Genomic DNA, 22,041 nt, shown 5'->3' with positions numbered 1-22,041 from the left:
CAAAGGAGACAGAAAAATGTGGAACTCAAAATATTACCAAAAAAATCAATTTTGAAAAACTATCTTTACATGTAATTGGAAAAACTATTTCAAAAAAGTTATTAGGGAAATTTCTTAAAAGAGATAGTGGTGGGGCGGTTAGGTGGCGTAGTGGATAAAGCACTGGCCCTGGAGTCAGGAGTACCTGGGTTCAAATCCGGTCTAAGACACTTAATAATTACCTAGCTGTGTGGCCTTGGGCAAGCTACTTAACCCCGTTTGCCTTGCAAAAATCTAAATAAAATAAAATAAAATAAAATAAAATAAAATAAAATAAAATAAAATAAAATAAAATAATAAAAAAGAGATAGTGGTCAGTTCCCTTATTGGGAGAAAAGGGAAAGCATATATGAAGTGACTTCAAGATATTACATAAAAGTAAAGGAAAAAGAAAGCTTGAATCATTCTTAATTCCAATTTATTTAGTGGAGGAGAGGGGAGTCCATGACTTCATTTTAATTTTGAATATGTTTTCTTTACACAAAACTAAACTCATTAACAGTCTGTGAAACAAATCCTAAGAACTAAGACTAGGACCAAAGGATCATAACTTTAGAACTAAAAGGAATCTGAGAGGTCATTTATTTCAACTCCTCCTTTTACAAAAGAGGAAACTTTATTTAAAAGGTTAAGTGAAGTTCTCAATGATCTATGAAGAAGGATTTGGAGTCTAATTCCAAATTCATGGTTCTTTCCATTGTACTCACCCAAATCAAGTTCTTTGGGATCCCCATCACTGACTGATGTGCATTCTCTAGATTAAAATGTATATATCACTTGTGAATCTTCACAATTTAGTCATACTGTGTGTAGATTATGTACACTAAGCTAAATTTAAAACTACTAGAAAATATGTACATTTTTTCATTTTGTCTAGATAGCTATTACTCTATTAAAAGAAAAAAGTCACAGAAATACTGTTTATGGCATGAATATGATAAAATAAAAAATGTTGAAAAAGAAACATAGATCATGTGATTTGATTAAGGATTAAATGAACTGTCTGTGGTGATCTTCATGTGTTCTATTCCAGATGTTAGGCAGTTTCTGCTTTTTGTTTTTTTTGAGTTTTTTTGCAAGGTCAATGGGGTTAAATGCCTTGCTCAAGGTCCCCACAACTAGGTAATTATTAAGAGTCTGAGACTGAATTTGAACTCAAGTCCTCCTGACTCCAGGGCCAGTGCTCTATCTACTGAACCATCTAGCTGCCTGATGAAAAAGGCTATCTACCCCCCCCCACACCCCTCCCCCAGAGAAAGTAAGAGAACTGATAAACTTTGAGTGCAAACTGAAGCATACATTTTCCACCTTCATTTTCATTTTTTATTTTTGGTCATATGTCTAATATGTGAATATGTTCCACATGATTTCACATATATAACTGATTGTTTACCTTCTCAATGGGTAGGGGGAAAGGCTGGAGGGAGAGAATTTGGAACCCGAATTTTTTTTTAAGCCAAAAATAAATAATAAATTTGAAAATTTTGATAAAAAATTAGTAGATAATAAAACAAACATATGGTTAACTATCTAAACTATCTAAAATTTAAAATTATATAAAATTAGCAGAATAAAGAAAAATGAGGTCATGTTTTTATTCTAATCTACTAACAAAAGAAAGTTATACCTGCCAGGAAAAATTAGGATTCACATTATAATATCAGTTTTTTCTATTCCTTCAAAAATTTTCCTTCAGTTAGACCCATTGTTGCTTTTGATCCAATGCTAAGTGAACTTCAGTATGCAGTTGGATTTTTCTGTAAATAACTGAAAAAATATTACCTGATAAAAATATTTTGAAGCAATATAATTTTCTAGATACCAAAGGAACAACTATAGCAAACCTTTGCTATAATGAAAACATGGTCTATATGTAGATTTAATGGTTTTTATAATGCAGAAAATAAAATGTTGTTCAATATATAGGGAATTTGATAAAGCAATAATGACTGAACAAGCTACTTTTAAAAAGACACTGACAGTTGTATAATCATGTTGGTACCTGCTAAATTCATTTTAGTTGATGCCAAAGAGAGAACAGTTTCAAAGACTAGAAGATGGAGTTGCTTTTAATGCACTGTACTTTTTTGGTACTTTGAGAAATATTCATTTTTTCCTCTCAAGAAAAACTTAAAATGAAGTAAAAAAAATCACAAAATTAAGAATAATTAACCAAAAGTCAAAAGCACAAGGATACAAAAAGTTCTGCATTGATATATTTGGTTATTAAAATGAGAAGCTGAGAAGTTAAGAGGCAAAAACTATACTGTTTAAAACAAATACTATGACCAATTAATTTGTAGAATACAGTTTTATTGCTGATACTGTAAAGTCAATTAAATACTTCTGTTTTAAGCAAATCCAATGTAAACCATAGGCCTTATTATAAGAGTTTGCTAGGGGGTTCTCTTCATTTTCCACTATGGCAAAAGTAACACTGTAGGCAAAAACATGATTTCAGGATATACATTTCAGCAGAATATCATACTTTCTCTTGCATGCATATGTGCTTGCAAACACACCCTCATACTCAAGGTAAATGTGAATAGGAATGGCCAAGATCTATTTTAAAATGAATTCTTATTAAGGATAATCATTTAACAATATTCAATATGTAAAATAATCAGAACTAACTGTAAAATCATGTTATCATTTGAGTTTGTTCATGTAGACTTTGTAAAAAGTAACAGAACTGGCCAGGGAAGAAAAAGGTTAATTGGTGCTTTTTTTTTTTTGGCCTCCTCTGCCGAGGACTAGGGGCTACAAATTTTACATCTTTGTTTCTGCTGGTTCTAAAGAATGAGAATTTCTTTACCTTCTGGTCCACATTCAGCTAGAGAAAACTTTCCTCCTCTCCAAGGAAGCTTGTGAAAATGAATGGAAAATAATTTTCAGATGGATATTTGAGTGTAAAAGTAAACTGCTGTCATGAGGTTGTTATAAAATGTATCCAGCAATAACCAGGATGGACTCAATCAGTCTAACCTATTAGAGCTAAAATTATGAGACTTCTTGTATTTGTCCCTCTTTCCAAAGCATGACAACATAATGGTTATCACACGTAGGAGTTCATCTAAAAATTTATTCCCCACTCTATATACTCACTTATCTCAATAAATTTGCTTAAAATTGATAACTAAACTTTTCAAATAATAAACAATAATTTTTCTACTAATTCAGAAAACTTTTTCAAATGTTTGTGAAGAAAAGTCAATACAGTAAAATGGAAGACTGATTCCAAATATTTCTAATTAAAAACATATTTCCCAAAAGATTGACATTTCTTCTCCAAATATCAAAGCAACAGCTATGAGTGGTTTTTTTTTGCTAATGGTTTTTACTTTAATTTAGCAACTATCAAAGAAAATGAATTCTTATATTGTGAGCTGTTTCAAAGAATTCTTCATTCTTTTTCATACCCTTACTGTTTCTTTCCAAGAAGATTTGAAGTCAATTCATGTGAAAGTTTTTTCTTCACTTTATTTTTTTTTCAGTTTAAAAAAAGGGTGAAACACTGTCACAAATAAATCTCTAAATTGGTGTTTAGATCAAAATGAGGCAGGAAAGAAAACACATCAACCAAAGCAGTCCTCAATTTAAAGATGTCAAAACCAAACAGAAAGACAAATGTAGCAATAATCTGTAGAAAATTAATGTTATTTGATTCGACTTCTGCAACAGTCTGAAAAACTTAGCACAAAACCCACCTGCTTCGGTAAAAAAAACAAAATCAATGAGAGAAAATAACATTTTTGTTCCTGACTATGTTAGTTTAGCTCTTTTGGTCTCACAGATCTCTATGGAATATTAGAATTTACTTTGTATAACAGGTCCCAAAAGGTATGTGGAAAACCTTAAAGGAAAAAGTTCAATTGCCTATTTTCCTAAATTGCCTAATTTCTTATTTTGCCTAAAAATGGGATACTGAATTCTAGAAATACTTTAGATTTTAGAATTTAAAATGAATTTTACAATCAAGGGAATGAATATAGAAAAACTAAGAATCAGAAGGTAGGTATTAAGGAGTAACAGAAAGATTACTGGAAGTTAGATTTTTATATAGCACTTTTATATAGCACCTTTATACAGAATAATTGAAGGCAGCTTCTTACTTATATTAGGGTTTTGGCAGGAAACTAACTGGATTAGGCTGAAATAGGAAACTAGTAGGAGCTATTAACCCAAGAGTTAGAGCCACAATATTAAGAAAGACTTAATCATTTTGGTTCTATCAAGTGCATAGGACAAAGAGCATTACATTGATCTACAGAGAATATACTATAATTTAACTTCTGGCACAGTGAAATGTAGCAGCAGTAACAGTGAGAAGTGAGAAATAAATTGCTTGGTCTTCCTACTACAGAAAGTGAATGAGCTAAAGAACTCTCTACTCTAAATTATCAGGGAAAATGAAGTGTTACTTAAAAGGGGAAGCCAATAAGAAAAAAAAAATCTACAGAGGTACAAAAGAATTTTAAGCTATACAGAAGGTTAAACAATGAAATAACATAAAACAAAAAAGGAAGAACCAGTAAACTTTTGGCACGAATGATAGATATGAAAATCTTCCAAAGAAAAATAAGGGCAAACTACAAGTATTCTCAGACAGAAAAATCTTCTCATATGGCACAGAAAGGAACCCAGGATCTAGAAATGTTTTGAACACAGCAGGCCCTTAATATTTGTTGAATGACCAGGATTTTCACAAGTGCCACTAGGAAATAGTTTATATTCTAGTCAAAGGGAAAAGTAAAAAGTGTAAGGGCTGGGGATTAGGGATGTTTGGACTGAAACAGTCATTTGTACACCAGGTACAAATTGAGAAGTATGTCATTTTCCAGTGGGATATACCAGGAATTCAAGTCTGGAATTTGATGCAAAAATCTCCCAATATATGTCAAATATGGTAATTGCTTTGCACTACTGGTAATTCATAGGGAGATAAAGCAAACCACCAAAAGAAATCTAGAAAATGTTGCTAGGGATAATCAAGCTTGGGGTTTGTTTATTTTTTGCAAGGCAATGGGGTTAAGTGATTTGCCCAAGGTCACACAGATAAGAAAGTATTAAGTGTCTGAGATCACATTTGAACTCAGGTCCTCCTGACTCTAGAGCCAGTGCTCTATCCGTGTGCCACCTAACTGCCTCAGAATAATCAAGTTTTTGGAAGAACATAAGTGGTACTTTCATTATCACTTCAAAAGAAAAAAGGTGAATTTGGGAATGAGAACAATTGAATAAGAAGATGATATCTGTCTAACAAAATTTGGATTCTGGAATATGGTTGAAAAAATTATTTTCTTATAACTTACAAATGTATTCAAGAAAAATTTTAAATTTAAAATGAAAGGTGAAGGAAAAAACAATTATATCTCTATTTGAAATTAGTATAGCAAAAAGCAATTATGTCAAAGGAAAATATCAATAAAAAAATCCACAGGAAACAATATCCATGAATAAAAATAATAAAATCATGGTTTCAGACAGCTATAATAAAATATTGTTAAGTATGGGTAATACACAAAGTAACTACATATCTTAATGCAAGGTGACATTTGACCTCCAAATGTCTCACAAGATCCTTTAAATGTGTCCCATAACTAGTATGCCATTTTCAAAAATAATAATTCAAATTCATATATTGCTTTAAGGTTTACAAAGTGCTTTACAGGCATTGTTTCATTTAATCCCCACAATGAACCTGTGAAAGAATACTATTATTAGCGCTATTTTACAGCTAAGGAAACCAAAATAACGACTAAGTAAGGCAATATCTAAGGCAACAAATAACTAAAAAGTTTGTTAAGATGCATTTTAACCCTATTGAGCATTCTGTTAAGGAGATGGCAGCATAAGAGTTGTACATTAGTAAGTATTCATGTAAAGAAATTCATGAACCAAAATGGGGGGGGGTTATGGTAAAAAATATTCGGGTAAGGATTCATTAAGATGATATTTAATAGGAATTTAAAAAATCAACTCACACAGGAACAAAATGGGGAAGGTATGGCTTAGACTAATTGATGTAAAAAATATTCAAGAGTTTAATGGACTTCAAGGTTAGTCACTAGTGTTAACAGAAGTCAGAAATTTAAGGCAAAGAGAGGCAAAGAATCTATAACAAGGTGGGGGAAGACTAATTATCTCACTGCATTTTCCACTGATGAAAGCATACCAATAAATCAATAAATCAACAGGTATTTATCAAGCACTTATTCTGTGCAAACAACCAAGCTAAGCTCTGGAGAGAGACAAAGATAAAAGTAAAAGTCCCTTGTGTTCAAGGAGTTTACATTCTAAAAAAGGGAGACCTGAATACATACAAATTTATACAGAAAGCACATATACAGACATATTTATTTCTATGTATACAAACACACACACACACACACAAACACACACATAATGAATCAATCCACTTTAGTTTGGAGCCTGGATGTACTAGCAGCTAAGGGAATTCTAGAAAGACTTCATGAAGAAGGTGGTAATGGAGCCAAATTTTGAAGGAAATCGGGGATTCCAAAACCCAGAGATGAGGAGAGAGCACACTGTAGGCATTTTGAACATAACTTGCATAAAGGCACAAAGACTGGAGACAGAAATGTTGCACGAGTAGAGCATGGAGTATAAGGATGGAAGTAATGTGTTAGTAAAATGGAAAAGAGAGGGGGGTAAGGTTGTGAAGAGTTTAAACATTAAGAGTTTATATTTTATGCATAAGCCAATAAGAGAACCACTGGAGTGTATGTGGGAGTGGGGGTAGGGGGAAGAAGAGGTTAATGTGATCAGACCTACATTTTAAGAAAATCACCTTGTCAGATTGTGGAGGGTGGAATGGAGTGAAAAGGCTTAAGTAACAGAGACCAAATGGGAGGCTACTGTGACAGTATAGGCAAGATGCACTACTAGTCCTTCGAAAAACTGAGATGACCACACCAGCCAACCAAATGATTAGAGGCATGACTTGCACAAGTATGTTTATTATAGTGAGGGGTATGCTGTGCAAGGCATCCCTCTCACTTGCCTATACCAGAATCAAACATCCCAGGGGCTGACTTTTAGGAAACAGGACTATTGGAGATGGTCTGGCTACTGCAGGAGTCTCTTGGTCTTAAATGATTTTGATTCCTCCAGTATTGGTGAGGCAACCATACCACTTCAAAAATGCCGGGCAAGCACAAGTCTGGTATTATGTTGTGATAGGATCTGAACAAGTTGGTTGCTTATGAGAAGAGAGGAGGAGGTAGTCTACTGGATACATGGTGTGAAGGAGAGGGAGGAAAACAAGAATGACAGCCAGCAAACATGGGTGGCTAGAAGGATGGCAGTGTCTTGATAGTAATAGAGAAGTTGGAAGAGGAGTGAGTTGGGAGAAGATGGAAGGTAAGACAGAGGATTGTTTTAGACCTATTAAGTTGAGGTACTTAAGGGACATCCAGTTTGATATATCAGTTCTAGATGCTGTTATTTTAGTAAAGGCATCAACAAACTTGGGCATTTCCAGAGATGGGAGAGCAGTAAAGCACAGGAAGTTCATCTAAAAAACTTGCCAGAAGTTCAACTAAAAAAAGATGTGAGGGGAGGGAAGTATATAGTTAGCTGTGCATTTCAAGAACTGTCAATACGTGAAGGCTGTGACTTTTGCTTGGTTCCAGAATCAATGGATAGAAAAGTATAAGAAGGCAGCTTTTAGTTTGATATAAAAAAATATAATTATAGATAGCTAGAAGTGATTGCTGAGTTGACAGTCACCTCTGTAAATCTCAGAAATAGTACAAACTAGAGATGAGTAAATGCTGTTCCCATTGCTCAACTTTGATTCCCTGTGAAATGTGAGAAAATTACTTTAAGAGTTGTCAAACAGAAGAAATCCTACTAGGCAGAACTAGGAACAATGGTTTAAGTGACTCAGAGACGGATTTTTATTTGATAAAAGGAAACACTTTGCCATGATTACAGCTATATAAAAGTAGAGAGACTCTGAATATAGTGTTCTTAAGGGGGAAAAAAACTGAGCCACTTTTCAGGGATGTTCTCGGGTAAAGTTTTGTTCTACAATTTATATTAGTTTGCCTCTGAGGTCTCCCTTCCTTGAGCACTCAAATCTTAAGTTTCCATGACTCATTTCCAGGGTAGAAGGTAGATATCGATTATGTTCCCTTTCCAGGGACAGCAAAAAGTAAAAGTAGGATGCCAACTTCAAACTTCCAGTATGTATTAAGTGCTTCCTGTAAGTACCAGCTTTACTGCTAGACTGAAATTACACTGCAGAGATAGGGGTAGGAGCTGAGCACAAGGCAGAAGCTGAGCACTAGGCAGCTTCTGATATGAAACAAAATTCTTGAAGCAACAATATAGAATACCAGGGGCAAACTTTATAAGGCAGTCTAATCTTAAATGAGGATGCTACTAACTTTGTATCCCACTTGTGGAAGTTGATCTATGACTTCTCTTGCAGGATTGATTTGTAATAATATCAAATCAGATTATGGGGTAGTTAATAACCTTTTGTATTCATATTAGACAAATATAGTACTGTTACTAAACTCTGTGGCACATCATCTAAGCATTAAAAGTTTGGAGAAGTTTTCTTCACTTCACTAGGTATTAGATTTCTTCAGACTATGTTATAAGAAAAGAAGGCTGTATAACAATGTTCAAATTAGACTGAAATGTAACTTGTTACAGGAAAAACATTAATAAATCCCTGCCAGCAGCTGTTCAGCAAAACTATTTCTAGCTGAACAAGGCAAAAACCTATGTTGAAAGACTAAGAATGTTTTATTTATATGAAATAGATCAGACTAGTTGAGTCAGCTGCTCTTTAAGTTTATTTTTTTTAACTGACAGTGGCATCTGATATTATTATCATGACTTTAAATAAGAAGAAAGCAACTTGGTTTGGAAAGATTAGACTTTCATGTAGTAATGTCAGATTATAATGAAAAGAATTTCTTTTTCCTAGATTGATTTAAGTATATAAGTAAACATCTAAGAATGCTGATAACATGAATTATGCTTAGAGAGCATAATAATTTAAACTTTATTTCTGTAGCATATTATTTGTTTCTCAACAGTTTTTCAAATATAAGAATACTTTAAGATCACTAAGATTATTAAACAATAAAAGATTCAGTTACAAATTAAGTTTCAGTTCTTCACAGAACAACTCAACAGAATTTTGTTTCAATATCTAGGGTAACTTCTCAGTAGTCTCCAATATTTGCTTGCAAAATTTATTACTCCCCCCAAAGTAAATATAAACAGTACATATGCAAACTATCACATAGCTCAGAACTCTCTACAATTTCTGCAGTGTAAACAGGGTGCTGCCATGTCATAAATCTCTGCCTTATAATTTTTCATGCCATTCCAATCATGAGCATTTCTTCATGACACAAGCCTACCCAAATGAACATGATAACCCCAAATCATATCTTTAAATTTCTAGTGTCAATGGCTTGAAAAGCTACAAAATTAAGACGAGAACCTGAAAAAGTAGAAGTGTCTCTTTGGTCCCTGATGGGAAGGAACTTTTTCTAATCCCTAAATTCCGTATAAAATATAGCCATTCTGCTAACACTATTAATGTTCAACAGATGGGCAACAAGCATGCAATTGTCCTAATCTAGGTCAAACCATGTTTGAACTGTTTACAATTACCAGAATACTTTGTAAATACTTTCTTTGGCTCCTTCTAGAATTCAACACTGTTCTGATTAAAATTACTGTAGCTGAGCAGAACTTAACACCACCAGAAGTATTTAATTATACTTGTTTATCTAATACCTTTCTTTCAGCAATCTAAAAGCCACTTACAAACATTGGTCAAATTACAATGTCTGAGAGGTAGGTACTGAAATAAAAAACACAAGAGCCAAAAACCGAAAAACAGGAGTGTAGGCTACTTGATAGTTTTTACGTAGAAACTTCAGGCCGTCTAAACAGCTTAGAGTGTTTAAAGTGAAGTGGTATGCATTCCCATCCAAAAAAAATCTGAGCTTGGATACAAGGGCTCTTTGTCTTTTTCTTTTCTTTTTTTACAGGGGACTGGGGGGGGGGAGTAATTACTTTTTTTATTGTGTATATTTTCCACAGATAATAAACACTATTTTATTTTTACTTAAAATCAACTAAACAACATCTATTAAAAAATGAAAATAAAATAAAAAGACACTGTTCCAAAGCAAGGATTAACAAGGCAGTTGTATCAATAAAAGTAGTATTCATAAAGTGCTGTCCTTGTTATACAAAGACACTACTGACTCAGTTAGCAGAATAAACTTTTGAACTATTTTTCCAGTAATGAATGCATTATGCTGAGCTTTCCACGACTGGCTCCCCTTGTCAACAAGAGGCCAAATCTGGAAGATTGGCAGGGGGTACTCAACATAACTATCTTTCTGTTAAGACAAGCAGTCTAAAAAAGATGAAATTTCTATTCTCTTAAATCTCAATACTTCATTCCAATCAACTGACTAGCTAGCTCAGACTATCTGTTCAATCAAAATACTAACTATTTTCTCACTTTCTGGGGAAAAAAATTCCATTTAAGATCGCAGAATTAGAATAATATGGAACACTGTCAAAAAAAGCAATGATCACAATAGCTTTTTCACTTTGTGTGATGTAACTGCATAATAAAAGCATCCAGTCAGTGAAAGCAACCTTTTTAAAGCAAGAATGATGCACATTCAATATCATATCAGTAGTCACTGATTGGGGAAAATGCTATAGATGTACATTCATGCCCATGAGGGGACATTTAAAGGAAAACTGTTTACTAAAACTATTTGGCCAGATCACTACCAGACTTCTTCTACGTGAGTTGATGGTACATAAACACAAACCACTGTTAAATCATACCAAAACTGGGTTTGTATATACCAAGAGAATATATGTACTCCAATTAGAGGAGGTAGTGTATCAATTATTTGGATGGAGAACATAAAAGTCAGTTCTAGCTGTAAACATTCCTAAAGCTTTAGACACTAACTATCCAAAACACAAGTGATTTAAAAGAATTTATAACACATACAAAATTACATGAATTAAGAAAAAAAACAAGAGAAACATTTAGTATATTTACTCAAATAAAAGGAGTTTAAATGATTCAGAGCTGAAAATAATAGCAATCCAAATATAATTTTTAAAAGTGAATATAAATTAGCTAACTACAAGGACATTTCCAGTTAAGCATTCATCCAATTAATATTCAGTTTTTTATATTCACAGATACACACATACACACGCACATATATCCTGGCAAAAATCAGAGAAAAATATTCTCAAGTTTTTCAAATTGTGAAATAGGTTTCGAAACTAATATTTCATATGACTGTAAAACCCCTGATTTCATGCCTGTATGCATGGCTGTTTTAGAAAATATAAGTAACATAATACATTGGCTTTTTCAAACACACTAATAATTAAGGCATCTTGCTTTACACAGTATCTTAATGTGAAAAAATTATGCATTATTTGCTGTTGTTTTAAACATTGAATCTTTTCAATGTGATCACAAAGTAGCTGCACACATTTTAGTGGTTTGTTTTTTATATATATATATAAAACACAATCTTAAAAAAATGAATCGTAATAGGTCTTTGTGGTTCCTAGCAAAATGACTTGTCCATTTTCTCTTTTCACATCAGTATAAATTACATTTTTATGCAAAATGAAGAACTGTAATAAGACACAGAAGCATTTAAACATCTTTTCCCCAAATAACCATACAAATCCCAAACACAGCAAAGGCATACAATTTTCATAGTGCACTTTCACCTCATTGAAGTCAAAGATGCTCCTTGTGGATATTTTTTCCACTTCAATGTGAAGTAGATTGTTAGGATTTCATTAGTGGTTTCATTAAATGGCATTTTGGAAGATCCCACTTCCCTCCCTGGTTCATAGTTCTCAGAAGAGACTTTTTTCTGGAAGTTACATAGTCCAGGAATATTCTGAATAAGGAAGTCCTCTTCAGGTGGTGATGCTTCTCAATGTAATTGTAATAAATAAGCATCTACATCCTTGGAGAATAAAATAAAAAGAGACTATTAGCCAACAACTTAGCCTCCCTACTACTGTGTATACACATACATTTTCTCATTTAACTCAAATGCTTACTTCTGATTAACAACTTTGTTTGTTTGTTTGTTTTTAGGTGTTTTTGCAAGGCAAATAGGGTTAAGTGGCTTGCCCAAGGCCACACAGCTAGGTAATTATTAAGTGTCTGAGACCAGATTTGAACCCAGGTACTCCTGACTCCAGGGCCGGTGCTTTATCCAACTGTGCCACCTAGCTGCCCTCTGATTAACAACTTAACAAACATTAAAGCAACATTTTTAACCTCATCTTCATTACTAGAAATCATTCAAAATGCATTAGGCAAACAAACAAATAAATACATTCTTCTGCTTATTCAGGATAGTACAGTTTACAAGATTACAATTCTGTATACATAGCTAATCACAGTGTAAAGTCATATAAATTGAGATGTAGAAGCCAAGAGAAATAAGACTAAAGTGCCTTGGGCCCAGGAAATATTGTGGAAATAATTTCTATTAACCTTTATTTTTTTTTTGTCTCATTAAAGCAAACTAAAAAATGTCAACTGTAGGTCTCTCTAGTCCTGTCTCAGCACTTTTTTCTGTCTCTGACACTTTTTCTGTACTCTCTTAATGTTCCTCTCCTAACTCTCTCCCCTTGACTCCTCCATAAATCTTCTTACAAACTTCTGACTTTTATAATTCATTATTTAACATGCCCCGCAGTGACAAATCTCTAGTTTTCTAAGTGTTTCTTTTTTGCCTTCTGAGAAAAATAATCAGTCAAATCAAAAACAAGAGTTTCTCACAAGAATTGATCTTTAACAGTGATTTTTCCAAGTTCTTAAAGGAAAAACCTAAGTTACAATTTGGTTTAACACATTTTTTAAACTCTAGTTTCTATTCTCCATTTCTCATAGACTTTTGTTTTTGTAGACTTCTCATTGTTGGCTCATTTGGCCAACCAATCACATTTCTTAAGATCCTTTTCAGATTTTCCACTTTCAAAAAAAAAAATTAGGTATTTGGGTTTTCAATTGTATGGGAATCTAGTTTTATTACAGCATTTTCCTATAAAAAACTGGTAATTGCATACATAACTTTAAAATAAAATCAGTATTATCTTCAAAAATAAAGGTAATATCTCTGGTCAAATTAAAAATAAAACATCTCTTTTATGTTTGTCCTATGAATTCTGTTGCACATGAATTTTCTAAAATGAAGTAGAATATGAATACAACATTCTAAATTACAGTATATCATTTTCTAACATCTCTACCACAATAACTGAGAAAACATTTTGAACAAGTTTTTTGAGCAATATTTTTATTTACAAAAATTCTATATGGAATATGCTGCTTGAATTGTTTAGATGCACACTAAATCATTTTACTTTTCTTAAAGACATCTAAAAATTCCTAACAGGATTTTTTTGTTAAAACTAAGTGTGATCTAATACCCAGCTAATGTCCTCTGATATTGGGCAAATTTTTAAAAAGTGACAATATTCCCAACAACAAGGTACTTTTAAGTATTTTCTTTAGGGAAAGCAAATTTTTTTCATATATATAAAATTTTTCTAGAGTTTAAGAAAAATGTTAAACCAAATTATAGCTTATGTTTTCCTTTAAGAGCCTGAAAAATCAATGTTAAAGATCAATTCTTCTGATAAGCTCATTTTATGATTTGACTAATTATTTTTCTCAGAAGGCAAAAAAGAAACACTTAGAAAAGTAGAGATTTGTCACTGCGGGGTTTGTTAAATTTTGACTACTGTAATTCATTATTTAGTGTCTAGTTTGTAATTTCTATGACCCTTATATCGTGTCTTAGAATTTCATAAATGAAAGTCTGATCTTCCTTCTGGGGAAATATGAACAAATTGATATTGTTTGTTATAGAAGGGCAGCTAGGTGGCAAAGTGAATAGAGCACTGACTTTGGAGTGAGGAGGACAGAAATTCAAATCCAGGCTCAGACACTTGACCTAGCTGTGACCTTGGGCAAGTCACTTAACCCTGATTGCCTCACATTCAGGGCTATCTCCTGTCATCCTGATTTATATCTGGTAACCGGACTCAAATAGCTCTGGAGGGGAATATGAGACTGAGACTTTAGCACAGACCCCCTCATTCAAATCCAATCCATGTGCTTATCATGGCATCAACTCCCTGATGTTGTGGTCCTCTTCAAGAATGAAGGGCAAACATCATCATATACAAGCATACAAAATTTATATACATATATATATATTTGAATTAATAATTAAGGATAATTTTCCTCATTAAGATCTTTAGGTAATGAAAAAATGCTCCCCTTTTGCTACAGAATTTGTGATATCCTTTCAGATATAGTATTCTGCCCCCACCCAAAGAAAAGTAATAAGTATCTATATAAGTCACTTGATTCGTACTTAAGAAAACAACCCAAAGCCATCTTCCTGGCAGTTTTCCTGAGCTCTCAGGGAAGATTCATACCCTTATGTACTAACTAGGATACTGACTTCTTGCTTTCTTTGGCTTTTACCCCTAAAACCAACCTGGAATTTCTCCTTTATCCCCAACTTAACTTCAAAATTAAGTGTACAACTGGGCTCAAATGACTTCAAAAAACCTGGCACATAGATAAGGTCCTCCATATCCCCCCATTAGCTAAGACTGAGTAAATCAGGAGACATTCTACTCTCACATTTTTATTCCCTTCAATTTATTACTGTATTTAAGGTCACAACTTATGTCTGGAAGCAAAGGTAGCAGATAACACTTTGCTAGGCAAAAATCATCATCCTGCAACTATGAAAAAGAGGAAGCTCTTTCTAACATATCAGAAATTTGACTTTTCTTATACAAAAAGAAAAGGCTGGGAGATCATCTTCATAGCTGATATAAGAATATCTTGATCTGGGGAAATGCCCCATTAGCACTCTAATGTGGATTTAATTTAGGCTTGTGAATTTGTGGCATTCCACTGCCTTATCCAAACAGCTGAATAAGTCAATATAATAAAACTCTTTTGGAAACAATTATTATGTGTGGATCTTTCTCTAGTGCAAATGCTGAGTTAACACATAATCCTTCATTTGGAGAAGCATCTGTCACTAAATAAAAAGAATTAAATGGGTATGAGAAATTGATCAAATTTCCTTTTCAATTTTTTTATTAGGTTTTTGCAAGGCAAACGAGGTTAAGTGGCTTGCCCAAGGCCACACAGCTAGGTAATTACTAAGTATCTGAGACCACATTTGAACCCAAGCACTCCTGACTCCAGGGCCAATGCTTTATCCACTATGCCACTTTTAAAACTCCTCACACTAGAAGAGACCTTATTCAAGTGCAAGAGTAGCTCTAATTTAAATATCCAGAACTGTTCTACTACATCTCTCTGACTTCCTAACTACTCTTATGAGTTTCTTTAAAATTCTTTTATGAGTCTCTAAAATTCTGTAAAGGCTTTCTCTCTTCTGAAAATCGTGTCAGGATATCATACCCCCTTTAAGAGAACTCTTTTGAAATGCATCTAGAAGACATCCAATGTCAGTCCCATTGCTCCTTGTCAAGCAATGGAACACTATACCTATACTCTAAGTATTCTACTTTGGGATGTATAATTGCTTTCAGGACTGTATTATTTTCTTAACCAGCTAAGTAGTTTACTGACTTAGTCTTAGTAGTTCTAGTTTTACAAATCTATTAGGTTTGATTACAAAATATTTTGAACATCTGAAGGCAAACATTTGATATAACTTTGATTATATACATACCTTAGCTATATTACCAGTATATCCTGGAACCAAAGTAAGGTGGTTTTCTTGTTTCCACAATCCACTTAATTGTTGTTTTAAAATATGAACATTTCTAAATTAAAAAAAAAAGAATTTAAATAAAAGTTTATTCATGACTGTTTACAAGTCCAGGGTAATATACATATATCCAGAGAAAGATGACAGAATAAACTTTAATATTTAAGAATTTATCCTAAGACAACATGATATTGTAACTTGAAGGAATTACTTTTAGTCATATATGTCAGTTATTCATGGAAATTATAAGTTACTCAATTACTATAACTGCTTGAAAACAATGCCTATGTAATACAGGGAACAGTTGATTCTAGCAGTCCTCTAATCCATTAGCAGAGTTGGGAGCTACTTAAGATTATCTGTCTCAGTTTGTAGAATAATCTACTGGAATGTTTACTAAACTGGCTGGCTATTAAAAGACTGATAAGATGTTCTCATTCTCATCTCAGATATGTGCAACTCTTGAAACTCTAGAAATCTATAACCCTAATTATAATGGGTAAGAGACAATTTATAGCATTGCTATCTCTGTCTTTTCTGCAAAATGGGATCAATTCCAGGGAAAAAGGTTACTGGGTTCTGAAATTCTACATATGAAGTATATTCTAATATGAAAATCTTCATTACTCATTTAAATAAATTCAATCTGATAAAAAGTAAGTTTCTAAGCAACCATCTTAGAATTTTATCATGAAGACACCATCAATAATAGTAGTTTACATTTACGCTATTTTAAGGTATACATAAACTCTCTTACTTGATCCTCACAAAGGAGATATTATAATTAGTTATCCCCTTTTAGAGATGAAGAAACACTGGGAAAATAATTTCTCTGAGTCCCAGTCATACAGGTGAAGCAAGAGAGATAAAATTTGAACTCACACAATCTAGTTCCAGATTAACTGCATGTTTTATGTTGCCTTCAAGTTTTTTCTATAATTTTATAATGAGCATAACATTTCCTTAAATCTTCCCTAATAAGAAAAGGAGTGAATGACATTATGTTTATGATCACATATACAAGCAGCTATCTCATCTGGGAGATGCCTCTGTTCTTGTCTCTAACTGGCAAATCCCTGAGAGAAGGACCATTTCATGAACTGCCTAGGCCATTCATGCTTCCTTCTCTCCTAGCTCCATTCCTGACTGTCTGGGCCTTGTCACCTTCCTAAAGATCCTTTTGCTTTTGTACCATTTCCTCTGATTAGTGAGTCCCTAGCTAGAACGACCTGTCTTGAAGAGCTCAGGCTATTCATGCTCACAGCTCCTTCCATTCTACACCTGCATCTCTTTACTTTTCCACCTCCTCAGCAGCAGACTTGTACACCATGAAGATACTCACTCTAGCTCCCTTTGCAGTTCCTTTTTCTAAACTGGTCTTCTCTCATTAGAATATAATTTTCTTGAGGGTAGGGACTATCTTATTTTCTTAAATTTGTATTCCTAGTGCTTAGTGCAGTTTTTGGTATTGTTGGAGCTTAATAAGCTCTTTCATTCTCTCTTTCTTTCCTCTCCTTCTCTCTCTCTTTCCTTCCCTTCCTTTTTCCTTTCTCTCTCTCCTTCCCTTCCTTTTTCCTTTCTTTCTTCCATCTAATACTATCCTGAAAATATAATTTTTAGTAACATAGCAGTATATTTCCAAAGGATAGAAATTCTAATACTTACCCATCTTTTGCAACTTCTGTATTAGCAGATAGTTCTGACCACCATCTTTTAATGACTGCTTGAAGCCAGTTCAAACCAACGATTACATATCTGAAATAATACACAATGTAAAAAATTCATGCTTTTCCTCCAAAAGTCTTTACTAATTAAATAAAATTTCATTTTTCATTACTTTAAATTTTTCTCAGGACTTGATAATAGTATCAGTGCTCAAATATTACAGTTGCTGATAAGATACCATTTCAAACCTCCCCAGGTATTTCATGTATATAAATCTTATTTTCCCACTAGATTGCCCTTACCTCTTGCAGAGTCTAATACTGTGTAAAGATATAGATAGTAGGACCTCAGCAAATGTTGTTGAAAATGAAAGATGAAATTCACATAGATACTTACTCCTCAAATTTGCTTTTAAGTAATGATTTTACTAGAGGTAACAGATCTACACAACAGCCAAGTGAAATGTACTGCTTTTCTTCCTGTAAACTAAAATATATATTTTATTACAAAAACTTGTATAGATCATGGTTTCTACTCTTCAAAAAAAGTTCTCTTTTTACCTGCTGGTGAGCACAGGAAGGCAATCTACCACCACTCCAAGATCTTCTATCCTAAAGTATTAAAAGAAGTAAAGGTTAAGGTAACTAGCTATTTTCATCTTCAAGTCATCTTCACCTAAGTCAACAAAGGTGACTAACAATTAGTTTTTCCCCAAAATCAACAGACCATCTAGAATTTCCTTTTTATATATGAGGATCTCAGTCACTGAGGCTATCTATTTTGTTCAATATCACATAGCAAGTAAAGATAAAAACTGACTGGAGTTTTGGTTATCAAACTTGTGCTACACTGATTTTGGATACTACTGTTCTAATTAAAATTCAGTTTAGCAAGTTAAAATTTTCTGGCCAATAATAGTATCAATAGCTGGAAAGCTGATTCTAGTTTGTTATCCCTGAAACTAGACACTACACTTTAGAAGAACCAAGAATGAGAAAAAATTATAATGATTTACCTCACCAAATAGGCTACCAGTTCACTTATACTTCGCTTTCTCCAAAAAGTTAAAGCTACATTCAACCTCAAGTTTCTACTGAAAAGGACTTGTGCCATCGTCTCATGGTCCTGAGAAACCTGCAAGCAAAGATACAACATTTAAAATTGGAAGGGAGAGATATTATTCAATCCAACGTCTCATTCTATAAGTATGTTTCTATATGATGTTTCAGAGAATAAAGGGATAAAGTTAGTTATTGACAGAATAATCCAAGTCTCAGGGGCAGCTAGGTGGCACAGTGGATAGAGCACCGGCCCTGGAGTCAGGAGTACCTGAGTTCAAATCCGGCCTCAGACACATAATAATTACCTAGCCCTGTGGCTTTGGGCAAGTCACTTAACCCCACCTTGCAAAAAACAAAACAAAACAAAAACCTAAGAATCCAAGTCTCCTGACACCCAAGACCAAAGTTCTTTCCATTATATCACATGCATATCTTATGACAAGCAGCAAGCTAATTTGTTAAAGCTATATTGAAGAGAAATCTGAAATAATTATTCAAATAAATTGATCAATGAAGATATATTTTTATCCTAAACAATGCTATTCCCTTTTCCCCAAACTAAAAATCTTTATCAGCATTGTTCATTATTTAGAATAACATAGCATTTGAAGAAAATGAGCACCAAGTAGTCTGAAGTATCAATTACCTTTTCCTCAACTATTACTCTTTCTTGTAGAATAAAGATAGTTATGAGAAAATATTCTAGTAGCATTGGCTTCTCTCTACAATGTTATGGAATCAATTTGAATTTTTTTAGGGTAAAAAAACCCTATAGGGGGCAGCTAAGTTGTAGAGTGGATAGACCACTTGATCCTGAAGTCAGGAGGACCTGAGTTCAAATCTATATCAGACATTTGACATTTACTACCTGTGTGATATTTACTAGCATGTCATTTAACTCCAACTGCCTAGAACTAAGCAAAGTAAGCTGAGCATCTAACAAGACTGCAATCAACAAACCTTTGAAAACAGAACATGGGAGATAAGAGCAAAACATAGTAACCATTCCTTGGGAAAGAGGTTTGAATACAAAAAGGCAAAAGGAAAAGGAAAAGGAAGATTGTATATAGTCTTTCATAATAAAGCAGCAATTACAATTGTATTCCACCTAAACAACAAGTGTGATCCTTCAGTTTATTCCCAAGTCTTCAGTTATTAGAAACTATACCGTTATGATCCTTCAAAGGATCAGTATTCTATGATGGAGATAGTTACATTCTTCTCACATTTATTACAGAGAAGTATAGTCATATCGCATTCTCTAATTCTTATTTGGTTCATTGTTATTTCATGAAGAATTTTAAAAATATTATAAACTTCCCACCAATCTACCAGAAAACCCCGATTCTAGTCTCCTTCCCCGTCATGTTTTTTGTCTAATACAGATTCACTTTCTTCCTCTAGAAACGTCTTTATTTTCCAGAATATCACATAATTCCCATATCATTTCAAGTACCATAATCAAAATCTCTCTAATAATACTGTATACTTGTAATCATTCTCTTACTCATCACAGTCATCTTCTATCACTTATGCTATCTTAAATCAATTACTGCTTGGAGGATTCTAGGAATTGTTTTATAGACACAAAATATTAGTTTACCAAATCATTTCTCAAATGACCATTTTGGGCTAAATGTCTCTCCATAGTACAGTCAAGATTACAATCAACAACCTACCACACTAAAGTGTTTAAATCTTTAGGACTCCACTTAAATAAAGATAGGTAAAGTATGCCAGGAGAGCTGGTTCCAGTATCTATACAGAATAGCTCAACTTTAAACTTCTGATCTTTTCTCTCCCTCTACCTGTCAATATACTAGTCTGGATCCTTCAAGAGATAGGTAACTGGTTATATTTGTTCTATTTATGCAGAAAAATACAAACTTTTAAAAGTGGATATAACTGGGGCGGCTAGGTGGCGCAGTGGATAAGAGCACTGGCCTTGGAGTCAAGAGTACCTGAGTTCAAATCCAGCCTCAGACACTTAATAATTACCTAGCTGTGTGGCCTTGGGCAAGCCACTTAGCCCTATTGCCTTGAAAAATCTAAAAAAAAAAAAAGGGGGGGGTATAACCATTGTTTCAAATTTACTTGATCTGACTATAAGAAGGGCACTACTTATGAGACTCTATAATCAAAGGATAAGAAGTACTTTGCAGACTAAAGAAAGCAACAAAAGAAAAAAAAATATATATATATATATATAAAATCCTGGTAGATTAAAAAATGTTTATGGAACAACTCACCTCAGTAAAAAATCCACTATATTTTGATGATGGGCTTTCTGTTTGTGAAGAACTAGAATCACTGGCACTAAGTAAAAATGTACGACCTTCATGGCGTAATTTTTCAGGCAGGTGGCCTGCACAAGCCAGTTCATTTTCTTTATTTGCCATGTCACACCCCCTGCTTTTAGGGAAATGTTTTCTTCTGTAACAAGGATTTGGAAAATAATAATGAACTTTCTTTCTGTAATATATTTCTTTGTGCAGTTTGTCTGGACTTTTCACAGCGTATCCAACTGTTCTGTAAAAACAATGAGTTCAATTAAATAAAGTAAACAAAATCTTATTAAAAATTAAAAGTTGAGAAATAATTTTGCAGTAATCTGACATTCATCCAACCAATTACTATATAATTGGTTATATTTAAGTTTAAATATTTCCTGAAAACATAATTTCAGGCCTGAATTAGCTCAAAAGTCATTACTGCTCTTTCAAAAAAAATGTAGAATCAAACACAGAATCAAAGAATTTGGGACATTAAGAGAGACTTTATGATTGTAACTTTCCAACCTCATTTTTCAGATAACATGTTTAATATACTTTTCTATTTTTTAACCATCCCCAGTTTTCAAGATTTGTTGCTTCCCCAAAATTTTGAACTATCTCTTACCTATTTGTATAAGCAGCCAACTGTTTTGGAGATTTCTTACCCTATCAATAAAATCAGAAAATTAGTGTTACCAAGGACAACTGAAGCTAGATAAAAGTTTCTGTTAATGGAATTAGGCCAGAATAAGCGAGTAACATCAATAAATCTACAATTCTTCATTGTTCTTATTATTTGGAGGCAAAGGAAAGATTACAATTCTATTTTTTTCAGCATTCCCTTAACTATTAATAAACTCTACACATTTTTACCACTTTTACCCAGGAACAACTTCAATAATTCAATTAATTTCACTTATATATGGTAATTATCAATCTCAATTACTCCATTTTTATTTCGAGTGTATTTTATATTTTATATAAATATTTAAAATTTTAGAATACATTGACTATATATTTTTCTTCAATGAGAATTTCATTTTGATTTAGTAAACATGTACCCTATATCAAAATTAACAAATCTTAGCATTGTACAGAGCGAACACTTTTGTATGCTTAATTATTACCCTTCTACTGTATAAAAAATAAAGAACTTAC

At 33.1% G+C, this 22,041-nt stretch overlaps 1 protein-coding gene across 1 annotated transcript in view; it reads right to left on the bottom strand.

Moving 5' to 3' along the window:
- Nucleotides 1-1,296: 1,296 nt before the first annotated feature.
- The window catches only part of KATNBL1 (katanin regulatory subunit B1 like 1), a 60,242-nt gene continuing 39,497 nt past the window's right edge, over nt 1,297-22,041 (bottom strand). Inside the window, exons 3-10 of the mRNA XM_074235013.1 lie at nt 21,509-21,549; nt 20,860-21,139; nt 18,565-18,683; nt 18,110-18,160; nt 17,946-18,035; nt 17,550-17,639; nt 15,846-15,939; nt 1,297-12,068 (exon numbers count right to left, since the gene is read on the bottom strand). Coding sequence (XP_074091114.1) covers nt 12,036-12,068; nt 15,846-15,939; nt 17,550-17,639; nt 17,946-18,035; nt 18,110-18,160; nt 18,565-18,683; nt 20,860-21,139; nt 21,509-21,549 — 798 coding nt within the window. The 3' untranslated portion in view covers nt 1,297-12,035. The remainder of the gene's footprint in view (nt 12,069-15,845; nt 15,940-17,549; nt 17,640-17,945; nt 18,036-18,109; nt 18,161-18,564; nt 18,684-20,859; nt 21,140-21,508; nt 21,550-22,041) is intronic.

The sequence above is a fragment of the Macrotis lagotis genome, chromosome 4 (assembly GCF_037893015.1).
Source record: "Macrotis lagotis isolate mMagLag1 chromosome 4, bilby.v1.9.chrom.fasta, whole genome shotgun sequence".
NCBI lineage: Eukaryota > Metazoa > Chordata > Mammalia > Peramelemorphia > Peramelidae > Macrotis > Macrotis lagotis.
The sequence above is the reverse complement of the archived record's forward strand: the minus strand, read 5'-3'. Positions and strand labels throughout refer to the sequence as shown.